Consider the following 27,894-nt stretch of genomic DNA (forward strand, 5'->3'; position numbering starts at 1 on the left):
TCATAATTAACAATTTAAAAAGCATATAAATTTTTTTAGTTCAATCCAAATTTCATTTATATCAAATAAATTAAAACAAAAAAATAAGATATTTTAAATCCATGCTCACACAAGCACTACATCTAATGTCTACGTAATCAATAATTAACCAACCCCTTACAAGATTTATTTTTGGTCTACATTACACGCCTTCAATGTTACTAGACTACCATGACCAAAATAAATAAAATAAAATACATTACTCGCTCTATCCAACAATACTTGTTCACTATTAACTTTGTACACCTTTTAAGAAATTATAAATAGAAGATTAATTTATATCACCCTTTGAATATAATAAATATTATGTCTTGAAAAATATAATAAAAAAATAACTATAATTAATGATATGAGTAAATTAAGAACTAAAGGTAAAATTATCTATTGATTTCATAAAATGGACAAATATTATTAAAATATCAAAATAGTATAGTGAACAAGTATTATTAGACGGGGAGTATTGGACTAACAACATTTACTTGACAGTATCTAAAAAAAAAACTTTTTTGTACTCTTTATTGCTCTATTTTTTTTTAAATGACAATTATTAAAAAAAAAGAAAGTGAAGTCCAGATGGCATAAACTGCGTAGCAAATAGATGAGAACATCTGTCACTAAGCCCCCAGATGGCTTTCCTTTGTACACTATATATAGTTTGTAACGCCTTCTACCTTTGTTCTCATGCATTACAACAACAATAACAAAAAAAAAATTGTTTTTGATCCTCTCAAATATGGTGGTTTCATCTCAACCAATTCTTCAGAATTCTTCAAACTTATATAGAACATGCAAATCTACCTCTGATCTCCATTTCAGTGATATTAATAATAATAGCGTTATTCCAGTGATTGACATGTTAGATCCTAAAGCTAAATTCCTTATTACAAAAGCATGTGAAGAATTCGGATTCTTTAAGATCGTCAATCATGGTGTTTCTGATGACACGATGATTAAATTGGAACGTGATGCGGTCAAGTTCTTTGATTTACCACAGTGTGACAAGGACAAAGCTGGTCCTGCTAATCCTTATGGTTATGGCAACAAGAGAATTGGATCAAACGGCGATGTCGGTTGGGTTGAATATATTTTGTTGGCTGTAAACGATGGATTCGTTTCTGAGAAATCCGTTACCATTCCTGGAACTCCTCACCTTTTCTGGTAATTAATTTCTATGAATTTCTCAATTAATGTGATGTTTTATTATATATACTTCTCTATTTCAATTTTTGTGTCTTTTTTTTTTTTTATCGAAATTTATTTATATACTTTTTTATTATAATTTTTAGATGGTTTTTAAATATATATAAATTTTATTTCAAAGTTCTATATCTGAATTCACAATATTCTTTAGAAATTTCTATTGTGTTACCTAAATTGAAATAGAAGGAGACCTTTTAGTATTTTTAAGTACATGTCTAACAATATTTCTCTATTACATAAATATTTGCTATTTTTGGTTCACGGATATTGTCGTTGGCAAATCTATGTCACCGACTACACTTTTTCAGTAAATATTCTGAATATTGGTGACCTTTTCTAGTATAAAAGTAAGATTGATTGGATTAACTTGTTGTTTTAAAGTCATATATTTACACATGTGATTTAAATTTTTATATTTGAGAAAAAAAATGATATGTTTTTTTGAGATTAATATTTTTATTCTTTGATCATGAGTAGTCGTTATCGAGTTAAAGGGCTCGAAAATATTTGGTTAAAGTATTTGAAATTAATATCAATTAAATATTTAAAAACTTGTCTAGCATAATTTCAAGATAAAGATTTTCACTCACAAAAATTGACATTTTCAAGTAAAAACTTTCAAATATTTTTATTTTCAATTTCACCCAAATTATACTACTACTATTTTTTTTTTTTTCAATTTCAACTAATTAAATACCGTCCATACTTCTACCACCTTCTTCGATTCTACAAGTGAAACCATTATATTAAGAAAAAGAGGCAATTTCATTGTTTTTTTTCTTTGTCTATATACTCTTTTTTAAACTCAGAAGAATCAATAGTGTTCTCACTTATTTTTTTTAACGTTTTTGTGTTTATATTGTGCAGGTATGCTCTGAACGAATATGTGGCAGCAGTTAGAAATATAGCATGTGTTGTGCTAGAAAAGATGGCAGATGGTTTGAAGATTGAGCCAAAAAATGTGCTGAGTAGGATGCTAAAGGATGAAAAGAGTGACTCTTGTTTTAGGGTAAACCATTATCCACCATGCACAGAAATTGAAGCATATTTGAAAGGTGGTAGAAATTTTATTGGTTTTGGTGAGCATACAGATCCACAAGTTATATCTGTTATAAGGTCTAATAACACAACTGGACTTCAAATATCACTTAAAGATGGTACATGGGTCTCAGTTCCACCTGATGAGCACTCATTTTTCATCATTGTTGGAGATTCCCTGCAGGTAATAATTATTACTAGTAACAACATTTTTCATGTGATTTTTTTTTGGATTGTGTACACATGAAAAGTTTCCACTTTTGTCTGGCGTTGAAATAAAATTTTAGAATTCTACTTTCATAATTTTCAAAAATTTAAATAACAACAAAAAGGTGTTCTTTACGTTTTTTCCACTCTAATTTACTCACAAAAAGTTTAAAACAACTCCACTTTATTTTCATGGTTAAACAGTTTAATATTTTTTTTTCACTTATAAAAAAAAAAAGTACGTAGGCAGGCGTAACGGCCATGTTTTGTTGCAAAATTTGAAAAATAAAATAGTTTTTGTTTCTCCAATTTTCAAATTTCATGATAAAAACATCCACATTTAATTTGTCCATACATGACCAAAAACTAGTAGTATCATTTTTCAGATTTGCCTACTTAGTTTCTCCAATTTTTCAAAAACTATTGATTGTGCAAATAGGAATAATCTATAGGTATATAACTTAAATGGTACATAACAAACTAAATGATCCTTATTAATTAGGGGTTATTTTTCTCAAATTGGAAATTTGTGGTTAATTAATTTTAATTTGTTTGTGTATGTTTTTATGGCAGGTACTGACTAATGGAAGGTTTAAGAGTGTAAAACATAGAGTCTTGGCAAACAGTGTAAGGTCAAGATTGTCAATGATTTATTTTGGTGGGCCTCCTTTGAATGAAAAAATACTGCCTTTATCATCTTTAATGGAAGAAGGGGAAGAAAGTTTGTACAAGGAATTTACATGGCATGAATACAAGAAATCTACCTACATGACAAAGTTGAGTGCTGATAGGCTAGGACTCTTTGAAAAGAATATGATAGTACCATATGCTAAAAAATTGCCAAATTTAGGAAAAATCATACTGTAGGATTTTGTCATCCAATAGACAAGTTTGGAAAGATTTTGGTTTTGGTTGGAAGTCCAAGATTGTAAAAACCAAGATTTTTCTTGTTTTGTTTCATCGTCTTGTGTTTTTAATTTAAAGAACTATGATTGTATAATAAAATGCCATGTAATTGTTATCGTGTCACTTCTTTGTATACTTTTAGCAAAAGCTTGTGACATTTTTTTTAAATTTTTCTCTGTTTGTGTAGATAATGTGGAGCTTTTTTTTTAAAATTATTTACATCATGTCAAAATGATATAAGGCTCTTCTTCCGGTCTCAATTTTGATTGATTAACTTCTTTGTTTGCGCAAGTTATATATAGTCTAAGGACCATCTTATTATGTTGCACTTTGTAATATTTCGCTTTAGTTTGTGTTTTGTTCAAATAGCAAGGACTTGATGTTGATTTTTAATTTAAATGCTAGCTTTAGATTTGAAGCGGTTGCAGATAAAATATTTATAGATTCAACTCCAAATTTTGCGGCTGCGAATAAATACTTATAATAATTGTCAGGTTAATGAAGGTTTATTGGAGAATGAGGTGGAGACAATCAATAAATAATGCTATTAATGAAACTTATTTTTTATTTTCACTATAAATGTTATTTTTCTTATTTTTAAGAAGTTTTTTTAATAAGTATTTTCTTAAATTTAATCAATCAAATATAAAAATAATAATAATTTATTTCTTAGAAAACATTTCCATCGATACCAAACACATCATAATCATCATACTTGGATGTTTTCAGGAGGTTGTCAGTTGTCTATATAGTATAGTTTCCTATAAACTCAATATTTCCCTAGATAAAATTGGAGTTTTTACTACATTCAAATATTGTTCCTAGATAAAATTGGTAATCTTAAATGTGAATATAAAAAAAAAGAAAAGAAGAGAAAACACTGTAACTCCTTGAAATTATGCGGTAAAAGTTGAGATTATGCTGTAAAAGCATACAAATTAAATATCCATTCTTATAATTTCTTTTGCTAAGTCAAAATCAAAATGGTGAAGGGTGTCATTGATATTCAACTATATTATCGCCTCATCTCTTATATATAATTATATAGTTCACCTTGTTATAGGGATGTTTTAAACTCATTACATATTTTGAATATGTAGAAAAATAGTTGGTACAAAAGCGGATTGAAAACTGAAGATAATGGATGGATTCTCTTATGTAAATTAGACAAATTCACTATAATGATCATTAACGTAGTCATAATGTCCAATTTATAGTCTCCAAATAATTTCTATACTGGTAAAGAGAAAAAAAAAAGTAAAGACAAACGTACTATCATATTGATCTCCCTTCTCCATAATGAAAATGCATTTAACATTTAAGTATTTGTGAAAGTTAATTAACTTTGTTTAACGAAATATGTAACTCACTGAATTGACTATTGATAAAAATATGTTACTCATAAGAGCGAGATGTTGAAGTTATGAAAGTATCTTTGATATGTTTTATCTATTGAGCGCAAAACAACATCTTTTCAATGAGAATAAAGTTAACTCTTATAACTTATCATAAATATAAGATATGAAGAAGTATTTGGTTGGTCAACAAAGTAAGGATACTTAATTTTCTTTAAGCTTCAAGCATAACTCACAAGGATTTCTCAATTATTTTTCTCATTTTAGAGAAATTTATTTTCTTAAACATGTATTTTCTAAAAAAAATTAATCAATCAAATATAGGAAAATCTAAAAATTATTTTTTAAAGAAAATATTTCCATTGATACCAATCACATCATCATCATAGATGAATGCCGTCAGGAGGTTGTCACTTGTCTAGTTATCTATGTAGTATAGTTTCCTATAAGCTCAATCTTGTAACATATTATAATTTGACAATGATATTCTGAGCTCCCCGGATATTTTCTTTATCTTAAGGTCTCTGACTATATAAAATTGATGTTTTTTTTACTATAATCTGACTTCATGAATGCTTCATCTTTTTTGGAGTAATTATCCAGCAGTGGGAACATTACTTGTGTGGTCTATATGATATCTTGAATGGTTTGACAATTGGAAATGGAACGAACAAAAGAACAACTAGATAATGAACACTATAATTTTGGAAACTATAGTTATTAAAGTTTGATATAACAAGTATGGATTTCTTAGCATATGATGAGAATTATGTTATGCCAACTGAGGTTAGAATCTCTACTGCGATTTTATAAATTGGTTGTATATCAAAAAGGGTCATGATACGGTTACAATGACGGTACCCATGTTTACTTGGTTAGAGTTATGTTGTGTGTTACTTCTGTTATCGACCTGATCTATGAGAGAATTCATATCGCGTTGGTCTAGAGACCGAATGGAGTTGGTAATGATTTTGCAGCTACTCAATGAGTAGAAATGTGCAGGCTATTTGTGTAGGATCTTTTCGGTAGGTATGATTTGTTTTAGTGGTGGATCTAACAGACTTTCATGATGTGATGCTAGTGGTATAAGGAAATGGGGACATTGATTTTCAAGTATAAATACTAATTACTTAATGGGTTATCAGTTGTATAATGAAGAAATGAGATTTGATGTTGCATTCACATATGAGAAACCAACTGGTTTATTACTACGGACGCTTGAGCTAGGCATTGTGTATAAGGAAAAACAATAGTGGTGGATCTATGGTGATGTATTCATATGTCTTGGTTGTGAAGTGTATTTCGAGGATTCTAAATGAGGACTGGTGATTTCACCGTAAGCTCCAAAAGAGTGGGTTGATACCAGAAAGACAAGCTTATGGGTAAAGGAAGTCCAAACAAGTATACTTGTGTGAAGGCAATTGAGGATTTTAGTAAGAAAGTGCATATAAAATTGGGTTAGTCCTTTGGATTTGGTTGGCATAGCTGGGATTAAGGGGTCATATCGATGATAAGTTTAACTTCAAGATGATGTCAATGGCTATTGAGCATAATGGTAATAAGAGTTCATTATGAATAGGTTGCAACTTTATAATAAGGATTTTTTGTTAAACAGATTCAATATGGTACTGACGACTTGTGAGTATCTAAAGTTGTGGTTGCTACTATTTGGTGAGTATCGTAGTCATATGAAAAGTTGTAGGATGTGTTGGGATACCGCTCGAATAGAATTGAAACGAGCTTGATTAATAATGGAAAGAATTAGTGTGATGTAGCTTAGCCTTCGGAATGAGGCAAGAGCAAGGATAATTACTCTTATTTCAAAGGCCAAAGATGTATCTTTAGAGAACTGAGAATTAGTTTCAGAGATACGAGGGTCCATCTATTTTTCTCTAGTTTTGGTTATAGTGTCACATGTTCATTATATGGGTTAAAAACTATTAGATGAGATTTGAAAAAGAAGTATGCAGAAGTTCAGCTCGAGTGTGGTGATACGTTCTTTTGTGGTTTTGAGTTTGGTAACAGGTATGGTTGGAATCAGAATTCAAGTTTTTTCTTTGTAAGTCTACATTCGTGGTAGTAGATTTTGTCAAGGTATAGATTGGTAAGGTAAGAAATGATCGATCGCATTGATATTGAGCATTTCAAAGGACTTGTGCATGATTTGGGTCATAAAATTTGTTATTTTTAATTGTTAAAGGACCTAAAGAAGGGTTTCACTTAAAGTTTTGATTTAAAGTATGAGGTAAAATGTCATGGGTTGTTGGTTAAAGGATAAAAATGTTAAGCGAGTTAGTGAAAGGAACAATGGTCTGGTATATTGAAGAGTTCAAGATGTTTGGAATTTGCGTCATGAGAATAATCTAAGAAAAGTGAAGATATAAGACATCTCGTGTAGACCCTTGGCTCGAAGTTGAAGATAGTATTGATTTTTTCCTTTCAGTTCAGATATGTCTATGCAATAAGAACTGGTTTGGCACAGACTTACTAGGGGCTTATCAATGACTTTTACGAACATTGAGTTTTGGTTTCGATAACAAATAGTGATGTGTGGAAGATTCTATGATTTTATGTTGGTTTGGATTATTAAACTATGGTAGATGACTTATGGGGCGCTATGGTATGGACCTGTAGTTCTACATGGTTGTTGAGGGTTTTGAGGGGATTGAAACTACTTTGTTGATGGGACTACACAGACATCGTGATTCGTTACATATAAACTTGATGGTAAATAGAGGTTAAGTTCTCATAAGTATACAAAATTATTGAGGTGACCAATAGTTTCTCTAAGTTTTGGCATGAGGTATATGACGATTTGAATGGTAGTTGAAACTTGATATGTGAAAGATTGTGTGGAGTTGACATTAGGCGTGATTTAATAGCTTTATCACAATGGGAAAGTAGTATCATATTTGAAATTAGTGGTATCAGCCTTGACTGGGATCATATCTTTCATGGAATGCTTACATGGAAAGAAAGGGACCCAGAGTTTTGTCACGACCCAAAGATACACCTTAGTCATAACATGGCATATAGGACCCCTGCAGACCCTATACAAGTCACTTAGCGTACGTGATACAAGATAAACTAATTTAAAGAGCTCAAAAGACCGTTTTATATCATAAAGAGTTTTAATAAAATCGGAAGTCTAATCATAAGTCTCAAAGTCATCTAGTAAATCATGATAAAGGTCATTGGGATGTAATCTATACATCACATACAAATTTTGAAAAGAAAGTCATAAAGCAATAAGGATTCTCGGTCCTCGGAACATGAGGACTTACCAATCTTCAAGGCTCAATAGGATCAACTAGCCACGAGGGTGAGGAATGGAAGCATCAAACCCTACATTAGAGAAACAATGTAGCCACAAGTATGCATTAGTACATGGAATGTACTAAGTATGATATCAATGCATACGAGTTATGAAATCATGCTAAAAATTACTTTACGTGACATGCAATGACCAAGCTAAATCATAAAATAACATGTTAGAAGACATAGGTTGTTATAAGGGTCAATACAAGCTAAATATCTTTAAAACATCTTTGAGATACTTCTAGAAGTAACCTTAGTTCATTATTGTGGGAAGTTTGCCATTAACCGAAAAGACCATGTGAGCTATAACATGGAATGTGGTGTCTATTCCACACCAAAAAGAGATGTCCTTACTTTTCAAGGTAAGAACCATAAACTTGAGCTAAAGTGGATCCACTAGCTAATGTCTATCTAAGACAAACCTATGGTGGCACATAGTTATGGGACATGGGTAATCATCACTTGTCCACTCAGTGTTAAGCATAAATCCCATGAAATTGTCATTAATCATCTTCATCTTATTATCCATCGAAAGACACAATCAAGTAGCCAATCCAAGCTAGAGTTCATTAGAATAGCTTCTAGATCTTGATCAAAGTTTAGTTGAGAAAACCATTCAACCCTATGAATCATTTATGTGAGAATAACCTTTCACAATAACAACATCGATGCTTTACTCTCAAAGCAACTTAAAATCATTCATAATACTTCATGAAAACATACATATCTCCATACTTTCATAGTTCACGGGTTTATCATAATATCATAGTTGAAAAGCATAATTAAAGCATGGACAAGTATAATTTCAACTAAATATCATAGATTATCATGAAACCATGCATTAGGAAGCTTAATGGATAAAAATAAATCATGAATTGAAACCCTAATTTCCTAGTTGGAGAATTGAAGTGGAGACTTGAAATCTTTAGGAACCCCATGGAGGAAAGGACTCCATGATTGAATACACACATACCTTGATACCAAAGACCAAGAAAAAAATGGAGAATTCGGAGACTTGAATAGAACCCTAGCTCTTCTTCTTATTCCTTAGGCTTGAGAGGATTTGGGAGGAAGAACTTGGTCAACTTCTAGGAAAATTAGGAGAATGAGTTCAATTGGGTAATTTGGGGGTTAAAATGTTTATATATGACCTAGGGTAGAAGGTAAAACGACATAGTATTGGGATAAAAAACATAGGAAAAGACCCAAAAACCCTTAAAATAAAAACTATCAAGCCTTACCGACGGTTCAGACCTACAGTCTGTAGGTCCTACTACAAACCGTCCTAGTCGACCGTAGGTGGGGTTCATGGACTTAAATGTGGACCTTCAATGACGGGGCCCATGTACGGTTGGTAGGTCTACCTACGGACCATACATGGCCACCGTAGGTCCCAAAACTTTTCCTTCGTTTCCCTTCTACCTACGGGTGCCATATATGGTCCATAGATTCTTTTATAAATCGTAGGTGGGAGCCATAGGTTACACCGACAACCCAAAACTTCATTTTTCCATTCTTTTCAAATCCAAGGTGTTGCAATATCTCCCCCTTGGGAAATTTCATCCTCGAATGAGACTCAAGACATCATTAAGAGGAAAGGAAAAAGATCTAAATACCAACTTGAATGCAATCACATAAATGCACATATCCGAGGAGGAAAATCAACTCCAAGCTAAAGCATATCCAAAACATCATCTCATAAGGTCTATATGCAAATCATACTCAAATGTACATAAACATGGAGAAATCAATCAAGCTAACTCATTTTCTCAAATATTATGTTTTCATAAATATGCATAAATGAGGAAACATGGAAATAACCAAGACACATGAAACCAAAAGAGTAAACCATAAGGAACTAATTACCTCAAGCTAGAGTAGGAATGGAAGGAAACATATGAGGATAACGAGACATCATATCAGCCTCGGCCACCCAAGTAGCACCCTCAACCAACTGATTCCTCCAAAAAACCTTTACGGAAGCACCTTCATTGTTTCTCAACTTCTGAACTTGTTGGTCCAAAATCTCAACCGGAACATCTTCATAAGAAAGACTATCCTTTAAACCAAGACTCTCAATTGGTACTATAGAGGTCGGATCACCAACACATTTCTTCAACAGGGAGACAAGGAAACCTGGATGCGCCGATGCCAAGTCATTAGGCAAATCAAGTTAATAAACAACTTTACCAATACACCTCTAAATCTGATATGGGACCACATAACAGGGACTAAGCTTCCCCTTCTTTCCACATCTCATCACACCCTTTATGGGTGGAATTTTTAAATAGACCCAATCATCTACATCAAACTAAAGATATCTTCTCCTAACATCGGCATAGGACTGTTGTCGACTTTGAGCCATATTCAACCTTTCTCTTATAACACCTCGGATTCAAGAAGACAAAAAATTTAGCTTTTTTTAGAATCTGGTACCCTTTCGACGGAGGTCATCCACGGCTCGTGGAAAGACCTATGGACCATAGGTGATTTTCGTGGGTTGACCAGTTAGTTTTTCAAAAATCTCAAGTTTCAGTACTTTTTCAACGGTCCAACAGGACGGTCCGTCATTCAATGCACGAATAGTAGATATGTTTCGTAGACTAGACCCAAACTTAGAAGGATTTTGAGGTCGAAAAGTGGAGAACAACGGTTGGGAGCCACAATCCGTCGATTAGACCACGGTCAGTGGGTGGGTGCCATCGTTGGGGGACCAAAGTTAGTGGTCTCTAATCCAAACGACGCCCCAACAGGATGGTCCGTAGTTTCTTTTGGGTTTTGACTCTCATGGGGAGGTACATATCCCTCTTGTCACCTTCGCGCTCCCTCCATTTTGTACCACGATCACCCTATTCCCTATCATGGTCCTTCCAACCTTCATCATGCTCTCTATTCCATCCTTGGTTCCCACCTGACCTTGGATAATTTTGGCGGAAACCTCCTCCCTGATTTGCTAGAAAGTGTACTTATTCATTGTACAAAGATTCAAAGTGTGCATCATCGGGATTTGCTCCGCTAACTCCAACTGTGTTTGATTGATTTTAACGACGTAATCAAAGATACGACTTCCAATTCAGGTGTCAATGATCACGTGTAGTAATATAACCCAACCAAATGGGTTGGGGTCGAGTCCCAAGGGAGTGGTTGCAAGAATTAATAGAAAAGTAAAATCAAGTTCTAATCAATCATAGCTATAAACATTAACGAATAAAAACATACTAAATTTAAAGGTGACACAAATGTCAATTATCAATGGGGGGTTTGTATTCAACTAATGAACAAAAACAACAAAAATATAAAGATGCGAGATAGGGAGACGAGATTCTTGGGATGTGATAGGAATATGGAATAAAATATACTATTGGGTAAATGTTATTGATACTAAACCGCTGAATATTTGTAACTAGGCTAGACTTTAGTGTTGGTAAATTCTCTCTCGAGCAACTTACCCCGAATCAACTCAGTTTCTTTCGAACACCGAGTTGCAGCATTTAAGCACAGCCTCCGCCTTAGCACATTCGCTCTCTCGAGCTGAATGTGTGGGAGAAGGTCTAGGATTCACTCTCTCAAGTTGAACCCACGACGACCCAATAACCACCGGCTATCGATTTAGTAGTCTTAATTTTAAAACTTCTCTCTTGAGCAAGACAAAAACACTAAGATGAAATCGTATTTGCAACTGCAATCCCATTAAGTTCAAACAAAACTACTAAACGAAATCACATTTAAACAACAAATAGACTAACAATAACCAATCCAACAGAAAATTCAACCCATATTCACAAAATCACACCCCAAGAATTAGGGTGTTAGCTAGACATGAAAAAGAGATAAAATCAATACCAACAAGTGTTTCCATCAAGTGGGTACGATAGAAAATATCTTTAAACACGTCTAGGATGAAGATTCTTGGATACCCACTTCCAATTTCTTGGAGTTGAAAACCTTCAAGTTCAAGAACAATGTCTCCCAAAAACTCTTAGAACAAAAAACTGAAAAATATTCTCAGTCTCAGTAATTCTCTACAACTTCCTAAACTTGTTGATTGATTAATACTAAGCTACATAATTAAATGCGTATTTATAGTTTTTGAAAATTTGTGCTGCGAACGACCACTCGGCGCAGTTAGTCAGGATCGTCGATACACTCGGCGATCCGCCCTTTGGTCTTGTTCATCGCCTTTCAGCTTTTGCTTTCAGCATCTTCGCATTTTGATTCATTGGGCAACAGGGAACTGCTTCGCGAAACTGCTTGGCGATGCGCCGACTGCTCCCTTTCCTTGCAGACTTGATCTTTTCCTTCAGGGCTCAGCACACTGGAACATTAGGCGAGATTAAGGCCATTCGGCAACTCGCTTAATGCTTTAGGCGATCCTCAGGCCTTCTTTTCTTTGTCTTTTCAGCCGCCTTGTTCCTTTTTGCCAAGTAGTGTCCATGCTTTGCCTCAAACTACAAATACCTGAAACTTAAGGATTTACATCAGTTATTGAGACAAAATATGCATTTGAGGAAACTAAATATATCAAAATGAAGCGCTAAATGAGTCCAAATTGTGGACTTTTCAATACCCCCATCTTAAACTTTTCCTTGTCCTCAAGTAAAACTCAAGTTCAGCAGTTCAAAAAGGATGTCTCAAACAGTGCTACACAAGACCCAATGATGAATGTACACAACAAGACTCAACTTACTCATGCAAGGATTAATTGTATACTCAAAGACTCAAGTTGTGACACACCATTATCAAAGATTCTCAAGCTCACTATACTTTCTTCAAATGCAAGTTCAAGCTCAACAAAGGTATTCACATGCCCTCACACAAAAGGATGATTCAATTTTCACACCCAATGGTTCAATCATTTAAAGTTTCGAAATCAAATGCAACGCTCACACTCACAAAGAAGAACACAATGTATGCTTTCACCTATAGGTTTGCCCGTATTTTCCAATTGACAATCGCTTCACCTCACTTAAGACCAAAAAGGTCTTTTCAAGGCATGTAATGGGGCTGAGTGCAAAAGTATGGTCATTTAGGCTTAGTGATTTTTATCCTCATGAAATGTGGTGCTCACAACACTTCCTTTCCTATCCTTTCATCATTTTCTTTAGTGCTCATTAGTCAACCCGTTATTCACTCTCCATGGATTGTTCGAAACCCCATTCCTTTTTGCATTTTCGTAACTTTATTCCACGACTCTTTCTTTTTCATTCTTTTTTTTTTGTATGTATGGGTTTCATTTTTATCAACACCATGGGTTAAAGGAGACTTTTCTTGCACTTCTTGACTTGCCTTTCTCTTTTCACCACATCCCCAACTCAGGCTTTTGGTCTAAGTTGGCTATTCAATCAACCACAAATCAAGAGGATTATAAGTAGTGCATTCAGAGAGGTCATGTTTTCATCAAGTTTCTTCCAAAGAAAGGTAAGGCTCAAGGGGTGTTCAAAAGAGGTTTACACAATCACAAGGTAGGTCATAAGAGGTATATGTCAAAGTGGCTCACACTCTTCGAAGTTGCCTTAGATCATATCAAGAGATAGCCTTGCTTAGTTGACCGGACCAACGGGGAAAATTCTAGGTGTTATCATGCATGGTTCATAGTAAGCTCATCACACAAGGCATCGACACCAAAGTCAAACAAGACTTCACACTTTCGCTAGTGTGCAATGTTCATCACAAGAGAATCAATTTGATACTTGGCTAGTCACAACGAGATGCAAAGAGTTCACATATTGTCTATGTAGTTTCACTTGGTCTCATCGTAGCCGCACATTCATATTCGTTTAATTATGAGCACTATCTGAGTCATTGATATTGATAAAAACCGAGACTCAAATTTGCCAAAGAACAGCCACATTCAAGTACTTACAAGAGTGGGCGAAAAATTTGGAAGGGTCAAAATTATTTAAAATTAAAGCAAAAGGAGCAACAAGCTCAAACATCCGCGAAAAAGGAGTGTATAACATAATATTAAGCATAATGACCCAAATATAAAAACAAAACATCAATCACAAAAGAAAGGTAGGCCTTACCCCACCACAAATAAAAGTATTTGTCCTCAAATGCAAACAATTCAATACTATCCAAAATTTAAAATAATGAAAGACAAAGAGGGAGGTAAAGAAGGGATCATGTCTACTCAGTTGCTCCATCTGTGTGCGGTGCATCGATCTGGATTTGGGCATCAGTGCCCGTAGTCACCGTGAGAGGAACAATAGCACCAGACTCATCAGAAACTGCCACGGGTGTATCCGCCAAAATTCTTCATACAGTTGAGAAAAGTCCCTGGGCCCATGAAGGAATAGAGGTGTCTCGAGGAGTAGGACTCTTTCCCTTGCTTTTATCTCAAGATAGATGTTCTGGCTTTCGGTCTAGCAATGTCTGCAACGCTTCAAGGAAAAGTTAGAAAATACTCGAACAAGAGCATTGAAAATCAGTTGCAGGCAGACTCTCCGAAACGGTCATCGAGTCGCCAAATCGCTTCGGTGACCCAGGCTTCTCGCCGAAAGTTACAGAGCCAAACAACAAGTATAGCATGAATTTAAAGGCGTAATAGGGACATTAGGCGAACCACCGAGTGGTTCGATGAGCTCGACCCAACTTGCCAAACGACCCAACATGCCTATTTTCAACCCACTTCTCCAACTCAACCCCGTGACTTCCGAAAACAAAATCAAACAATGCGCTGCTCAAATTCAAACTGGACCCATATCATACGAGCATAACCCCACAAGATTTAACATAATCCAATGCACCAAATTACGGGGTTTCAATATTTAGAGCAATATGGGTAATGTTTTCAAATTAAAAATAGGCATTCAAACATTTTTAATCCTATCAGAGAGGCTCATCACACGACAATACAATCAAATCACTTGCATAAGAGTTCAAAACATCAAAAATAAACTTGGGGATCAGAAAACCAACCTTAAATGCTGCTTAAGTGAAATTTGAATCGCTAGGCAGCAATGTAATCCAATTTCCGAGCATAAATTGAGAACTAACACACTCAGAGAATGCAAAAATGTAGGTAATAATGTGCAAGTGTTAGCTTGGAAGAATGAAAATGCATAAAAGTGAAAGAGTTTGAGATTTAAAACTTTAGCTTCAAAAACCGTCCAGTTCTTGCCTATTCGACGACATTAGTCGTGATCGCTGATCCATTTGGTGTCACGCCGAGCAATCACTTACTTCGCTGAGTTTTACAGAACCTCTAGTCAATTTGGGAGTCCAAACAACAGTAAGAATCGAAATCACCAACCAGGTCGGCGACTCACCAATATTTTCATGGGACCCATCGAGTTTTACAAATTCTCTCACAAAGTTATCTTCAGTTCAACGGCAGTCTTAGTCGGGATCGCCAATCTTTTCGGCGATGCGCTGACTTGGACCGTTTTGATCGCCAATCTCCTTCTTTCCTAACATTTCCCATATTTCATCCTGCACAACCAACACACCATTATTTTACAAACAAACAAAAAGCAATAAAAGAGTTTTGGGTTGCCTCTCAAACAACACCTTAGTTAACGTCGTGGCACGATGCAAGTCCACCTTTAAACCTCATTCTTGGGGTTAGCCATAGTATCACTAGGCAATCCCCCCCTGCTGTCTCGGATTGAGATGAGACGATATATGACCCATTTGGGTCTCCAACTGCTTGATCGACACTAAATGAAAGGTGACGGCCTGACTAAGGGTAGACACATCTTCTTTCATTTCTTTTAAAATCTTGTCTGACCCTTCAACTTTGTTGAGGATACGAGAGAGCATATCCTCAAACCTACCACCTTCCGAATCCTTCGGCTTTTGGCGCTCATGGAGAGGCACATACCTGTCCTTCTCCCCATCTTTCCAGTTAGGATTTCGGTCCCTCCATTCTCTGTTGCGATCCTTCCAACCATCCTCTCTAGCCCAACCTTGGTTACCACCATGCCTAGGGTAGTTTGAACGATAACCACCGCTTTGGTTGGCTAGAAAATTTACCTCCTCATTATACAAGGCTTTGAACTTTGTCTCCTTAGGATTTGCACACCCGACCCCTACGGCATTGACACCACGGGCACCAGCCCCCATGACATTTTTAGATAAAATGTCAAGTTGCGTCATGATCTTGGCTATGTTTTGGTCTCTCTCATGGTCTTTCTCCATCTGCTCCTTAGTTAGCTTGAATGTGAGAGGGGAGACCTGGTCTTCACGGGTGTACCACACCCTGTTTATAGTAGGCATGCCATCTAAAAGTTGAGTAGCTATCACATAAGGTTGTTGCATTAAACCTCCCGGAGAGAGTTGGTCCGCTACACCCTTATTTACCAAATCCAGACTCTGGTAAAAATACTACAGCAACACGTTATCAGGCAAGCCATGGGTTGGGCATTGAAGCACCAACTTTTTGAACTGCAGCCAAGTTTCGTGTATAGACTCCCCTTCTAGAAGCTTAAAGCTCGGAATGCTATCCCGAAGAGTCATCATCTTCGAAGGAGGGAAAAATAGCATTTGAAATGCAGTTACCTACTCCTCCCAAAAAGTGATAGATTCACGTGGCAACTCAGCTAACCACTTGCACGCCTCTCCCATTAACGAGAACGGGAATAACCTCAATCGAACCGACTCTTGGGAGATATTCTTGAAAGAAAATGATCCGCACACATCCACGAAGTTTCTAAGATGCTCATGATGGTCCTTATGATCCAAACCACTGAAAAGGCCCTTTAGTTGCAAGAGTTGCAACATGGTACTCATGATGTGAAATACTGCATTCCCTTCGGTCGGAGGCAAGCGAATGACACCAATACCGCCCATGAGATGGGGGTGATTATTATGAGGCTCATGGACATCGTTAAAGTTTCCGATGTCGTCTTGATGGCCTACTTGGCTACCATTGCTGTCGTTTACGGTCATACTTCCTATTTCTAACATAATCAAGCAAAACAAAACCAAAAATTAAGTAAGTAGAACTATAACTAAGAAGAACAAAAAATCTATTAAACTTAATATTCTCTACTAACACCACTCCCCGGCAGCGGCACCATTTTGATTGATTTTAACGACGTAATCAAAGACACGACTTCCAATTCATGTGTCAACGATCGCGTGTAGTTATATAACCCAATCGAATGGGTTGGGGTCGAGTCCCAAGGTAGTGGTTGCAAGAATTAATAGAAAAGTAAAATCAAGTTCTAATCAATCATAGCTATAAACATTAACGAATAAAAAAATACTAAATTTAAAGGTGACACGAATGTCAATTATCAATGAGGGGGTTTGTATTCAACTAATGAACAAAAATAGCAAAAATATAAAGATGCGAGATAAGGAGACAGGATTCTTGGATGTGATAGGAATATGGGATAAAATATACTATTGGGTAAATGCTATTGATAGTAAACCGTTGAATATTTGTAACTAGGCTAGACTTTAGTGGGGTAAATTCTCTCTCGAGTAACGTACCCTAAATCAACTCGATTTCTCTCGAACATCGAGTTGCAGCATTTAAGCACAACATCCACTTTAGCCCATTCACTTTCTCGAGCTAAATGTGTGGGATAAGGTTTAGGATTCACTCTCTCAAGATAAGCCCACAATGACCCAATAACCACCGGCTATTGATTTAGTAGTCTTAGTTTTAAAACCTCTCTCGCGAGCAAGCCAAAAACACTAAGATGAAATCATATTTGCAACTACAATACCATTAAGTTCAAACACAACTACTAAACGAAATCACATTTAAACAAAAAATAGACTAATAATAAGTAATACCCAACAGGAAATTCAACCCATATTCACAAAATCACACCCCAAGAATTGGGGTTTTAGCTAGACCTGAAAAATAGATAGAAATCAATACCAACAAGTGTTTCCATCAAGTGGGTACGATAGAAAATATTTTGAAACACGTCTAGGATGAAGATTCTTAGATACCCACTTCCAATTTCTTAGAGTTGAAAACCGTCAAAACCTTCAAGTTTAAGAACAATGTCTCCCCAAAACTCTAAGAAATAAAAACTAAAAAATATTCTAAGTCTCAGTAATTCTATACAACTTCCTAAACTTCTTGATTGATTAATACTACGCTACAAAATTAAATGCGTATTTATAGTTTTCGAAAAATTGTGTTGCGAAGGACCACTTGGTGCAGTTAGTCGGGATCACCGATACACTCGGTGATCCACCCTTTGGTCTGCTTCATCGCCTTTCATCTTTCGCCTTTAGCATCTTCGCATTTTGATTCATTGGGCAACAGGGAACTCCTTCGCGGAACTGCTCGGCAATGTGCCGACTGCTCCTTTTCCTCGCAGACTTGATCTTTTCCTTCAGGGCTCAGCATACTGAACATTAGGTTAGATTACGGCCATTCGGCAACTTGCCTAATTCTTTAGGCAATCCTCAGGCCTTCTTTTCTTCGTCTTTTCAGCGGCCTTGTTCCTTTTTGCCAAGTAGTGTCCATGCTTTGCCTCAAACTACAAACTCCTGAAATTTAAGGATTTACATCCATTATTGAGACAAAATATGCATTTGAGGACACTAAATCTATCAAATTGAAGCCCTAAATGAGTCCAAATTGTGGATTCATCAGCGTTCACGGCCTTAGAACCATTACCCATGACATGTTTTGACAAAAGATCCATCTGGGTAATTTTTTAGCCATGTTTTAATCCCGCTCTTGGTCTTTTTCTATTTGTTCCTTTGTCTTCCTAAAAGTCAAAGGAGACACTTGATCTTCCCTAGTGTACCAAGCACGGTTTATCTTCGTTATTCCGTCAAAGAGAGTAGAAGCTATTTCAAAAGGTTGTTGCATAATTCCTCCTTAGACAAGTTGATCAGCCACACCCTTGTTGACTGAATCTAGACTCCGATAAAAATGTTGTAACAACACGTTGTTCGGGAGTCTATGTGTTGGAAATTGGAGCAATAGATTCTGAAACCTCGGCCATGTCTCATGGACTGGTTCACCATCCAAGCGTTTGAAACCCTGGATATTATCTCTAAATGCCATCATCTTCGAGGGAGGGAAAAATCTTATGTAGAACGCCTCAGTAACATTTTCCCAATATGTAATTGAGTACCTTGGTAGATCGGCTAACCACTTAATTGCCTACCCATTAGAGAAAAAAGGAACAATCAAAGTCGGATTGACTCTTGGAAGATGTTATTGAACAAAAAAGGACCACACATTTCCATAAAATTCCAGATATGGTCATGGGGATCCTCATGAGCCAGCCCTCCAAACAAGCCTTTCATTTGCAATAGCTGCAACATTGTGCTAGTCACATGGAATACCGCATTTCCCACAATCGGAGGTAAACAAATAGCACCCACACTACCCAATTGTGCTTCATTGACATTTTTCAAGTTACCGATGTCATCTTGGTGTCCAAGTTGGCTAGCGTTGCTTCCGTTCACACTCATCTCGTCACATGTTCAAAACCAGCCAATAACACAAAACAAAGTAAGTTGATTCAACTACAAACAAAATTGGATCACAACTAAACTTCACTAAAAGAGTTCTAAATACCACTCCCTGGCGATCACAATCTAGTATAAACCCAACGAAGAGTTGGGGTCGATCCCACAAGGAGTGACACGGTAGAGAATTCAATTACGAAGTGAAAAACATATTCTAATCGATTGTAGGAATAGAAATTATCGAAACAATTAAAGTAAATTTTAGGGGTTGACAGTCAAATGGTGGATTAAGATTGTCAATTAACAATTACGAAAAATAGGGGAGTATTCAAGTAGAGAGGGATCCTTGGGGTTGTGATTGATTAATTGCGAATTTCACTATATGGATAATTAGTAATTACTGAAAGTCACTAAATCTTAGTAGGTAGGCTAGACTATAGATGCAATAGCCATCTGTCGATCAACTATCACGATTCAATCTTAGTAGGTAGGCTAGACTATAGATGCAATAGCCATCTGTCGATCAACTATCACGATTCAATCTTAGTAGGTAGGCTAGACTATAGATGCAATAGCCATTTCACTATACAGATCACTTTCTCAAGCTGAATCCATGACAACCCAATCACTACAATCGTCAGTTGATAACCTTAATTCTAAAACCTCTTTCTCAAGCAAGCATAGAGTACTAGACTAGAACTGCATTTGCAACTACAATTCATAAGTTAAAACTCAGCTATCAATCAAACCCACTTCAAAAAACAATTAAATCAGTAATTACTAACACCCATATACTAATTAAGATAATTAATCACATAATCACACCCCCTAGAATAGGGATTTAAGCCACACATTATAAAAAACGGGAAAATATTACCAACTATGTTCTCCATGAGCTGTGTAATGAATTCCAAGTCTTCAAAATGCTTTAAATCAATTAAAAATCAAAACCCAATTAAAATTCCACTAATAAACTTTAAGAACAATATTTGGGATAAAAAACTCAAAGTAAGAACTCTCAAACACTTAAAATACTCAATCAGAATTTCGGAACTCCTGTAACTCTTTTAAGATTTCAAATTTATACTCTTCCAGATTTTCAGCTTTTGGACCAATTAGCAGAGTTAGTGAGCATCGCCGACCAGGTCGGCGATGCGCTAAGTATCCCTCTTCATCGTTGTCTTGACTTTCCTCTACATCATTCAAACCTTGTAACTTTAGGCGATCAGAATCCTTGTAGCCAATCCATTCAGCGATTCGCCGAAGGTCCATTTCCACAGCCGAGTTGGCTTTCTTCATGGCTGGCATGCTGTAACTTTTGGCGAGCTGAAGTACCAGTCGGAGAGTCGCCGAGTGGCCATGGCGATCATCAGCTTTCAGTATCTTCAGCTATTTTTAGCTTTTCCACTTCTCTTTGTCCGGTAATGTCCTTGCCTTGTTCTTTTGCCTTCATTGCTGCAAATTAACACTTAAACATCAGTTTAGAGCATAAAATAGGAATTAAAGACACTAAAACAATGAATATTAATCCCTAAATGAGTCAAAATCCCAGACTCATCAACCGTCGGTCAGGCCGTCGTCTGGGTCGTCAGTTATTAGTTTTAGGGGATTTTGGGTATTTTTCTAAATATTTTTTCCTAATACCATGTCGTTTTACCCTTCACCAAAACCCCTATATAAGTGTTTTCACTCAAAAATTTCCCAATTGAAAATCATTCTATCAAATTTACAAAAAAAGATCAAGTTCATCCTCTCAAATATTTCTCTCTCTATAAACTTGAAGAAGAAGGGTTTAACCTAGGGTTTCAAGGTAAGTCTCCAATTCCACCATTGAAGGAAAGTTTTTGGCATTGTGTTATGATAGTTTTCATCCATAGATTCCTTCAATTCATAGAGTTCTCAAATTCTCATATTTTCAAAGTAGAATTTCCCAATTGAGTTAGGGTTTTCTTATATGTTATGGGCTACTTTAATTATTGATTTAATTGATTGATCTATGATATTTTATGCATGAATTGAGTTAATCTAACGATCTTATGATGATTCTCCATGAACCCATATAATTCCCATGTTTTCCAAGTTATGATCATATGATGTGGGTTTTGTATTATGAAAGAGAAGTTTATTAAATCAAGCATGTTCTTATAAAATTATGTAAATGTTTTAAGGATGTTTTGAGAGTGAAGTAGCAATGATTATGTTGTCATCATGTTGTTGAAAGGATTTCTCATATACATATGAATGTATGATTATGAAAGATTTCCTCACATAGTAAGGATTCTAAAGTTGAAAGGTCTTCTCGCCTAAATGAATCAAATATAAGGATCTAGATTTTGACGAGGGTTTTTCGGTCAAGGTTCCTCCAATGCTCCTCCTAGGTTCAATAAAGAGAGGGTGTCTAACCCTAAGCCTCAATAAGGGAAAGGTAGTGGGCCTTCATTTCCTATGTCTACTTGTGCTAGGAGTGGAAAGAAGCACGAGCATAAGTGCCTAGCCGGCACAAATGGTTGCTTCGGTTGTGGTAAAAGTGGTCATAAGATGAGGGATCACCCAATGCTTACGGTTAAAGGAATAGAGGGAAAGCAAGATCCTCCTAGTTGTTTGGGTCTAAATAATCCTAAGCAAAATGGATTTTATGCACTCCAGACTCGTGGTGAACAAGAGGGTTCTCCCGATATGGTTATCGGTATGTTGAAAGTCTTCCAACTTGATGTTTATTCTTTATTTGATCTTGGTGCTACCTTTTCTTTTGTGACGACATATGTGGCTATGAGGTTTGATGTTCTTTCGAATGTGTTGTTAGATCCTTTTTCTGTCTCTACTCTGGTTGGTGATTCTATTGGCTAAGAGGGTTTATAGAAAGTGTCATGTCTTCTTGCCCCATAGAGTTAATTTTCCTGACTTAGTAGAGCTTGATATGCTAGATTTTGATGTTATCATTGGTATGGATTGGCTACATTCTTGTTATGCTTCTATTGATTGTAAACTCGTGTAGTCAAGTTTCACTTTCCGAATGAGCCTGTTCTAGAGCGGAAAGGGGGAAATTCTATGCCTAAGGGTCATCTTGTCTATTGTTTAAAGCTAGAAAGATGATTGCTAAGGGTTGTATATACAAATCTAGTTAGGGTAAGGGTTGTGGATTCTGAAACCCCTACTCTTTAGTCGTATCCCGTTGTTAATGAGTTTTGGGAAACTATCTAGTTAGAGTGAGGGATGTGATTTCAAAACCCCTACTCTTAAGTCGATCCAAATTGTTAATGAGTTTCCGAAAGTATTCCCAGATGACTTACATGATATTCCTCCCGAAAGGGAAATAGACTTCGGTATTAACTTCTCCCAGATACGTAACCTATCTTTATTCCTCCTTACCGAATGGCTCCGACAGAACTTAAGGAATTCAAAAGCAATTGAAAGACTTATTGGATAAGGGTTTCATTCGACTGAGTATCTCTTCATGGGGTGCTCCAGTCTTGTTTTTTAGAAAAAAAGATGGTTCTCCTCGTATGTTTATAGACTATCGACAGTTGAATTAGGTTACCATTAAGAATAAGTATCCCCTTTCAAGGATTGATGACTTGTTTGACCAACTTTAAGTGGCAAGTTACTTTTCTAAGATTGAACTTCGATCGGGTTATCACCAATTGAGGGTGAAAGAAGATGACATTCTAAAGACGGCTTTTTGAACTCGGTATGGTCATTATGAGTTTTTGGTAATGTCGTTTGGATTGACTAATGCTCCATCGACATTTATAGATTTGATGAATAAGGTGTTTAGACAATACCTTGACATGTTTGTGATTGTGTTCATTCATGATATATTGATTTATTCAAGAAGTCAGGATGATCATAGTGATCATTTGAGGATTGTGTTGCAAATTCTCAAGGACCAACAACTCTTTGCAACGTTTAGCAAATGCAAGTTTTGGCTAAGATCCATGGCTTTTCTTGGTCATGTTGTTTCAAGTAAGGGTAATGAGGTAGATCCTAAGAAGATGGACGCAGTCAAGAGTTGGCCTAGACCTCTATCCCCTTTGTATATTAGAAGTTTCTTGTGTCTAGCCGATTATCGTAGAAGGTTTGTTGAATGGTTTTATTCGATTGCCTTTCCTTTGACGACTTTGACTTAAAAGAAGGTCAAGTTCAAATGGTCTGAAGCATGTGAAAAGAGTTTCTAAGAGTTGAAAGATATACTTACTTCCTCTTCGATGTTGACTTTACTGGAAGGAACTCATGGCTTTGTTGTTTATTGTGATGCCTCGAGAATTGGGCTAGGATGTGTGCTAATGCAAAATGGAAAAGTCATTACCTATGCTTCAAGACAACTTAAGGTTCATGAGATGAATTATCTTACCCATGACCTTGAACTAGCAATGGATTTTTTTGCCTTAATGATTTGGAGGCACTATTTGTATGGTGTTCATGTCGATGTGTTCACAGACCATAAGAGCTTACAATATGTGTTTAATCAAAATGATCTAAATCTTCACTAGAAAAAGTGGCTTGAGTTGTTGAAAGATTATAATATAACTGTTCTCTATCACCATGGTAAAGAGAATGTGGTGGCGGATGCTCTTAGTCAGTTATCTATATGTAGTGTTACTCATATTGAAGAAGATAAGAGAGAGTTGGTTCGAGATGTTCATAGATTGGCCCGGTTGGGTGTTCAGTTAGTGGACTCCACCAAGGGTGGTGTTATAGTCCACAATGGTTCAAAATTGTCTTTAGTGGCGGATGTGAAAGCCAAGAAAGGTCTTGATCCAACTTTGGTTGAATTAAAGGAAATGGTGCTTAAAAAGTCAGTAGAGGCTTTCTCCCAAGGGGGAAATGGTATACTTAGATATCAAGGTCGGTTGTGTGTTCCTAATTTTGATGACTTAAGGGAACAAATCTTGTTAGAAGCCCATAGTTCTTGATATTCCATTCACCCAGGGGCAACCAAAATGTACCGTTATTTGCGGGAGATCTATTGGTGGAATGGGATGAAAATGATATTACGGGATTTGTGGCTAAGTGTCCTAATTGTTAACAAGTGAAAGTTAAGCATCAGAAACCGGGAGGTTTATCCCAAGACATTAGCATTCCTACTTCGAAGTGGAAAGATATAAATATGGACTTTCTTGTTGGTTTGCCTCGTACTCGGTGACAACATGACTCGATTTGGGTTAAAGTAGATCAAATGACGGAATATACTCATTTTATTCCCTTCAAGGTTTCTTATTCGGTGGAGGATTATGATAAGTTGTACTTGAGAGAAATGGGAAAGTTGAATGGAGTGCCTTTATCCGTTATCTTTAATTGTGGTACCCAATTAACTTCTCAGTTCTGGAGATCTTTTTAAAAAAGTCTTGGTACTCGTGTCAAGCTTAGTACAACCTTTCATCTCCGAACTGATGGGCAAGCGGAGCGTACTATCCTAACTTTGGAAGATATGTTGAGAGCTAGTTTGATTGATTTCAAGGGTAATTGGGATGATCACTTGCTTTTGATTCAGTTTTCATATAATAATAGTTATCACTCGAGTATTGGTATGACTCCCTTTGAGGTATTGTATGGAAGGAGGTGTAGAACTCCTATAGGGTAGTTTGAGGTGGGTGAAGTTTCCCTAATAGGTCCCGAGTTGGTACATCCATTTTTCCATGTCTCCTTGTTGAAGAAATTTGTTGGTGATCCAACAACTATAGTCCCCTTAGAGGGTTTGGGAGTTAAGGAGAATCTTTCTTTTGAGGAAGTCCTGGTTGATATTTTAGACCGGCAAGTCAAGAAGTTGAAAAATAAAGAAGTATCTTTCGTGAAAGTATTGTGGAGGAATCAGTTAGTTAAGGGTGCTACCTGGGAGGACGAGGCTGATATGATGTCCCAATATCCTCATCTCTTTCCTTCTACCCAAACTCCAGCTTGAGGTAATGAGCTCCTCATGGTTTACTCTTCCTATGCCATGTGTTTTGGATATTCCCATGAATTCCTCATATGCATGATTATGTAAATCTTATGTTTCGAGGAAATGAGTCAACTTGATTGATTTCTACATGTTTATGTGCATTTGAGTATGAGTTGCATATAGAATTCTTGATTCAAATATCAAGTTTTAGTACTTTTTCAACGGTCCAACAGGACGGTCCGTCATTCAATGCACAAACCGTAGATAGGTTCCATAGACTAGACCCAAACTTAGAAGGATTTTGAGGTCGAAAAATGGAGAACAACAGTTGGGACCCATGGTCCGTCAATTGGACCATGATCCATGGGTGGGTCCCGTCGTTGGGGGACCAAAGTTAGTGGTCTATGATCCAAACGATGAAACAACAGGATGGTCCGTGATTTGATTACAGACCATCGGTCAGACAGTCATATGTGTCATCAATTATTAGTTTTAGGGGATTTTGGGTCTTTTCCTAATTATTTAATTCTAATACCATGTCGTTTTACCCTTCACCAAAACCCCAATATAAGTGTTTTCACTCCCAAATTTCTGAATTGAAAATCATTCTCTCAAATTTACAAAAGAATATTAAGTTCTTCCTCTCAAATATTTCTCTCTCTAGAAACTTGAAGAAGAAGGGTTCAACCTAGGGTTTCAAGGCAAGTCTTCAATTCCACTATTGAAGGCAAGTTTTTGGCATTGAGGTATAATAGTTTTCATCCATGGATTCCTTCCATTCATGGAGTTCCTAAATTCTCCTATTTTCAAAGTTAGAATTCCCCAATTGAGTTAGGGTTTTCTTCTATGTTATGGGTTCCGTTAATATTGATTTAATTGATTGATCTATGATCTTTTATGCATGAATAGAGTTAATCTAATGATTTTATGATGATTCCCCATGAACCCATCTAATTCCCATGTTTTCCAAGTTATGATCATATGATGTGGGTTTTGGATTATAAAAGAGAAGTTTATGAAATAAAGCATGTTTTTATGAAATTATGTAAATGTTTTAAGGATGCTTTGAGAGTGAAGTATCAATGATGATTTTGTCGTCATGTTGTTGAAAGGATTTCTCATATACACATGAACACATGATTGTTAAAGGTTTCCTCACATAGTAAGGATTCTAAAGTTGAACAGTCTTCTCACCTAAATAAATCAAATATAAGGAGCTATCTTAATGAAACCTAGCTTGGATTGGTTATTGAATGATAACTTTTCATGGATGACTTTTGATGTAGCTTGGATTGGCATGATGACGTTCCCTTCCATGGATAATAAGATCAAGTAAGAAAATGACTTATCCTTGGGATTTATGCTTAGCACTGAGAGGATTCTGAGATGGAAGCTCTCCCGTGAGTAGAGGTCGGGTTTCTAGAAGCAATCCTCTTATCCCTTACCTATGTGCCCCCATGTGATGATTGTCTAGATACATATTAGCTAGTGGATCCACAATAGCTAGAAGCTCATGGTCCTTACCTTGGCAAGTAGGACAACTCTTTTCGGTGTGGGAGACACCGGGGGATCATGTTATAGCTCACATGTTCTCTATGTTAGTTAAGGCCACTTCCCACAATAATAAGGAACTAAGGTTACTTCAAGAAGTATCTCACATCTGTTCAAAGGTTTTAAAGATGTTAGCTTGCATTGACCATGTTTTATGACTTAAGTCTTCTAACCCTTTTTGTATCATGTTTTAGCTTGGTCATTGCATGTCCTATTTTAGCTTGATTTAAATGTTTATATGCATGTCTATCATACTTGGTACATTTTTTGTACTAATGCATACTCTTTTTCACATTTCCCCAAAATGTAGGGTCCAACAGTTAGGGTTCCTAATTTCGTGGCTGGAGGTTGATTTGAGAGATTCTGAGCTTTGGTGAGTCCTCATACTTCGAGAACAGATTTTCATTGATTTCAGTTTTCCTTCTTACTTTCAGTTTTGGACATGATGTATTGGCTAGTCCCAATTTCATTCATATGTTCTAGATAGCTAATGATACAAATGGTTAGACTTCCGCTTTACTTTTATAAAATGATTTGGACTTGAAATGTTGTTCTTTATCTCTTTTGTTCTATTTCTTATGTTATGAATACTCAATGGATTGTATAGGGCCTCTCGGGGGTCCTATACGCCATGTTATGCCTAGTGGGGGACCTTGGGTCGTGCCATCTCTAATAAGTCAAACTTTCTCCATAGCCTTATGTTCCAATTCGGGACCTATCAAAGCAAGTTTACCAACTTCAAACCAACCTATAGGATATCTGCACCTCCTACCATATAGAGCCTCAAATGCAGCCATAATAAAGCTAGAGTGATAACTATTGTTATACGCAAACTCAATCAAAGGAAAATGATTATCCTAATTTCCCTTAAAGTCAATTACCCAAGCTCTCAACATATCTTCCAAAGTTTAGATAGTACTCTCCACTTGCCCATTGGTTTAAGGATAAAAGGTCGTACTAATCTTTAAACGAATACCAAGCCCCTTTTGGAAAGATTTCCAAAAC

At 36.2% G+C, this 27,894-nt stretch overlaps 1 protein-coding gene across 1 annotated transcript; it reads left to right on the forward strand.

Moving 5' to 3' along the window:
* The first annotated feature begins 772 nt into the window (after positions 1 to 772).
* LOC125836020 (gibberellin 2-beta-dioxygenase-like) lies at positions 773 to 3,351 on the forward strand. Its single transcript, XM_049515115.1, has 3 exons — positions 773 to 1,197; positions 2,107 to 2,461; positions 3,058 to 3,351. Exons 1-3 carry the CDS (start codon positions 773 to 775, stop codon positions 3,349 to 3,351), a joined length of 1,074 nt encoding a protein of 357 aa, XP_049371072.1.
* Positions 3,352 to 27,894: the final 24,543 nt, after the last annotated feature.

This window comes from Solanum verrucosum, unplaced genomic scaffold (genome assembly GCF_900185275.1).
Source record: "Solanum verrucosum unplaced genomic scaffold, falcon-dt-bn FXZP01000208.1, whole genome shotgun sequence".
Lineage (NCBI taxonomy): Eukaryota > Viridiplantae > Streptophyta > Magnoliopsida > Solanales > Solanaceae > Solanum > Solanum verrucosum.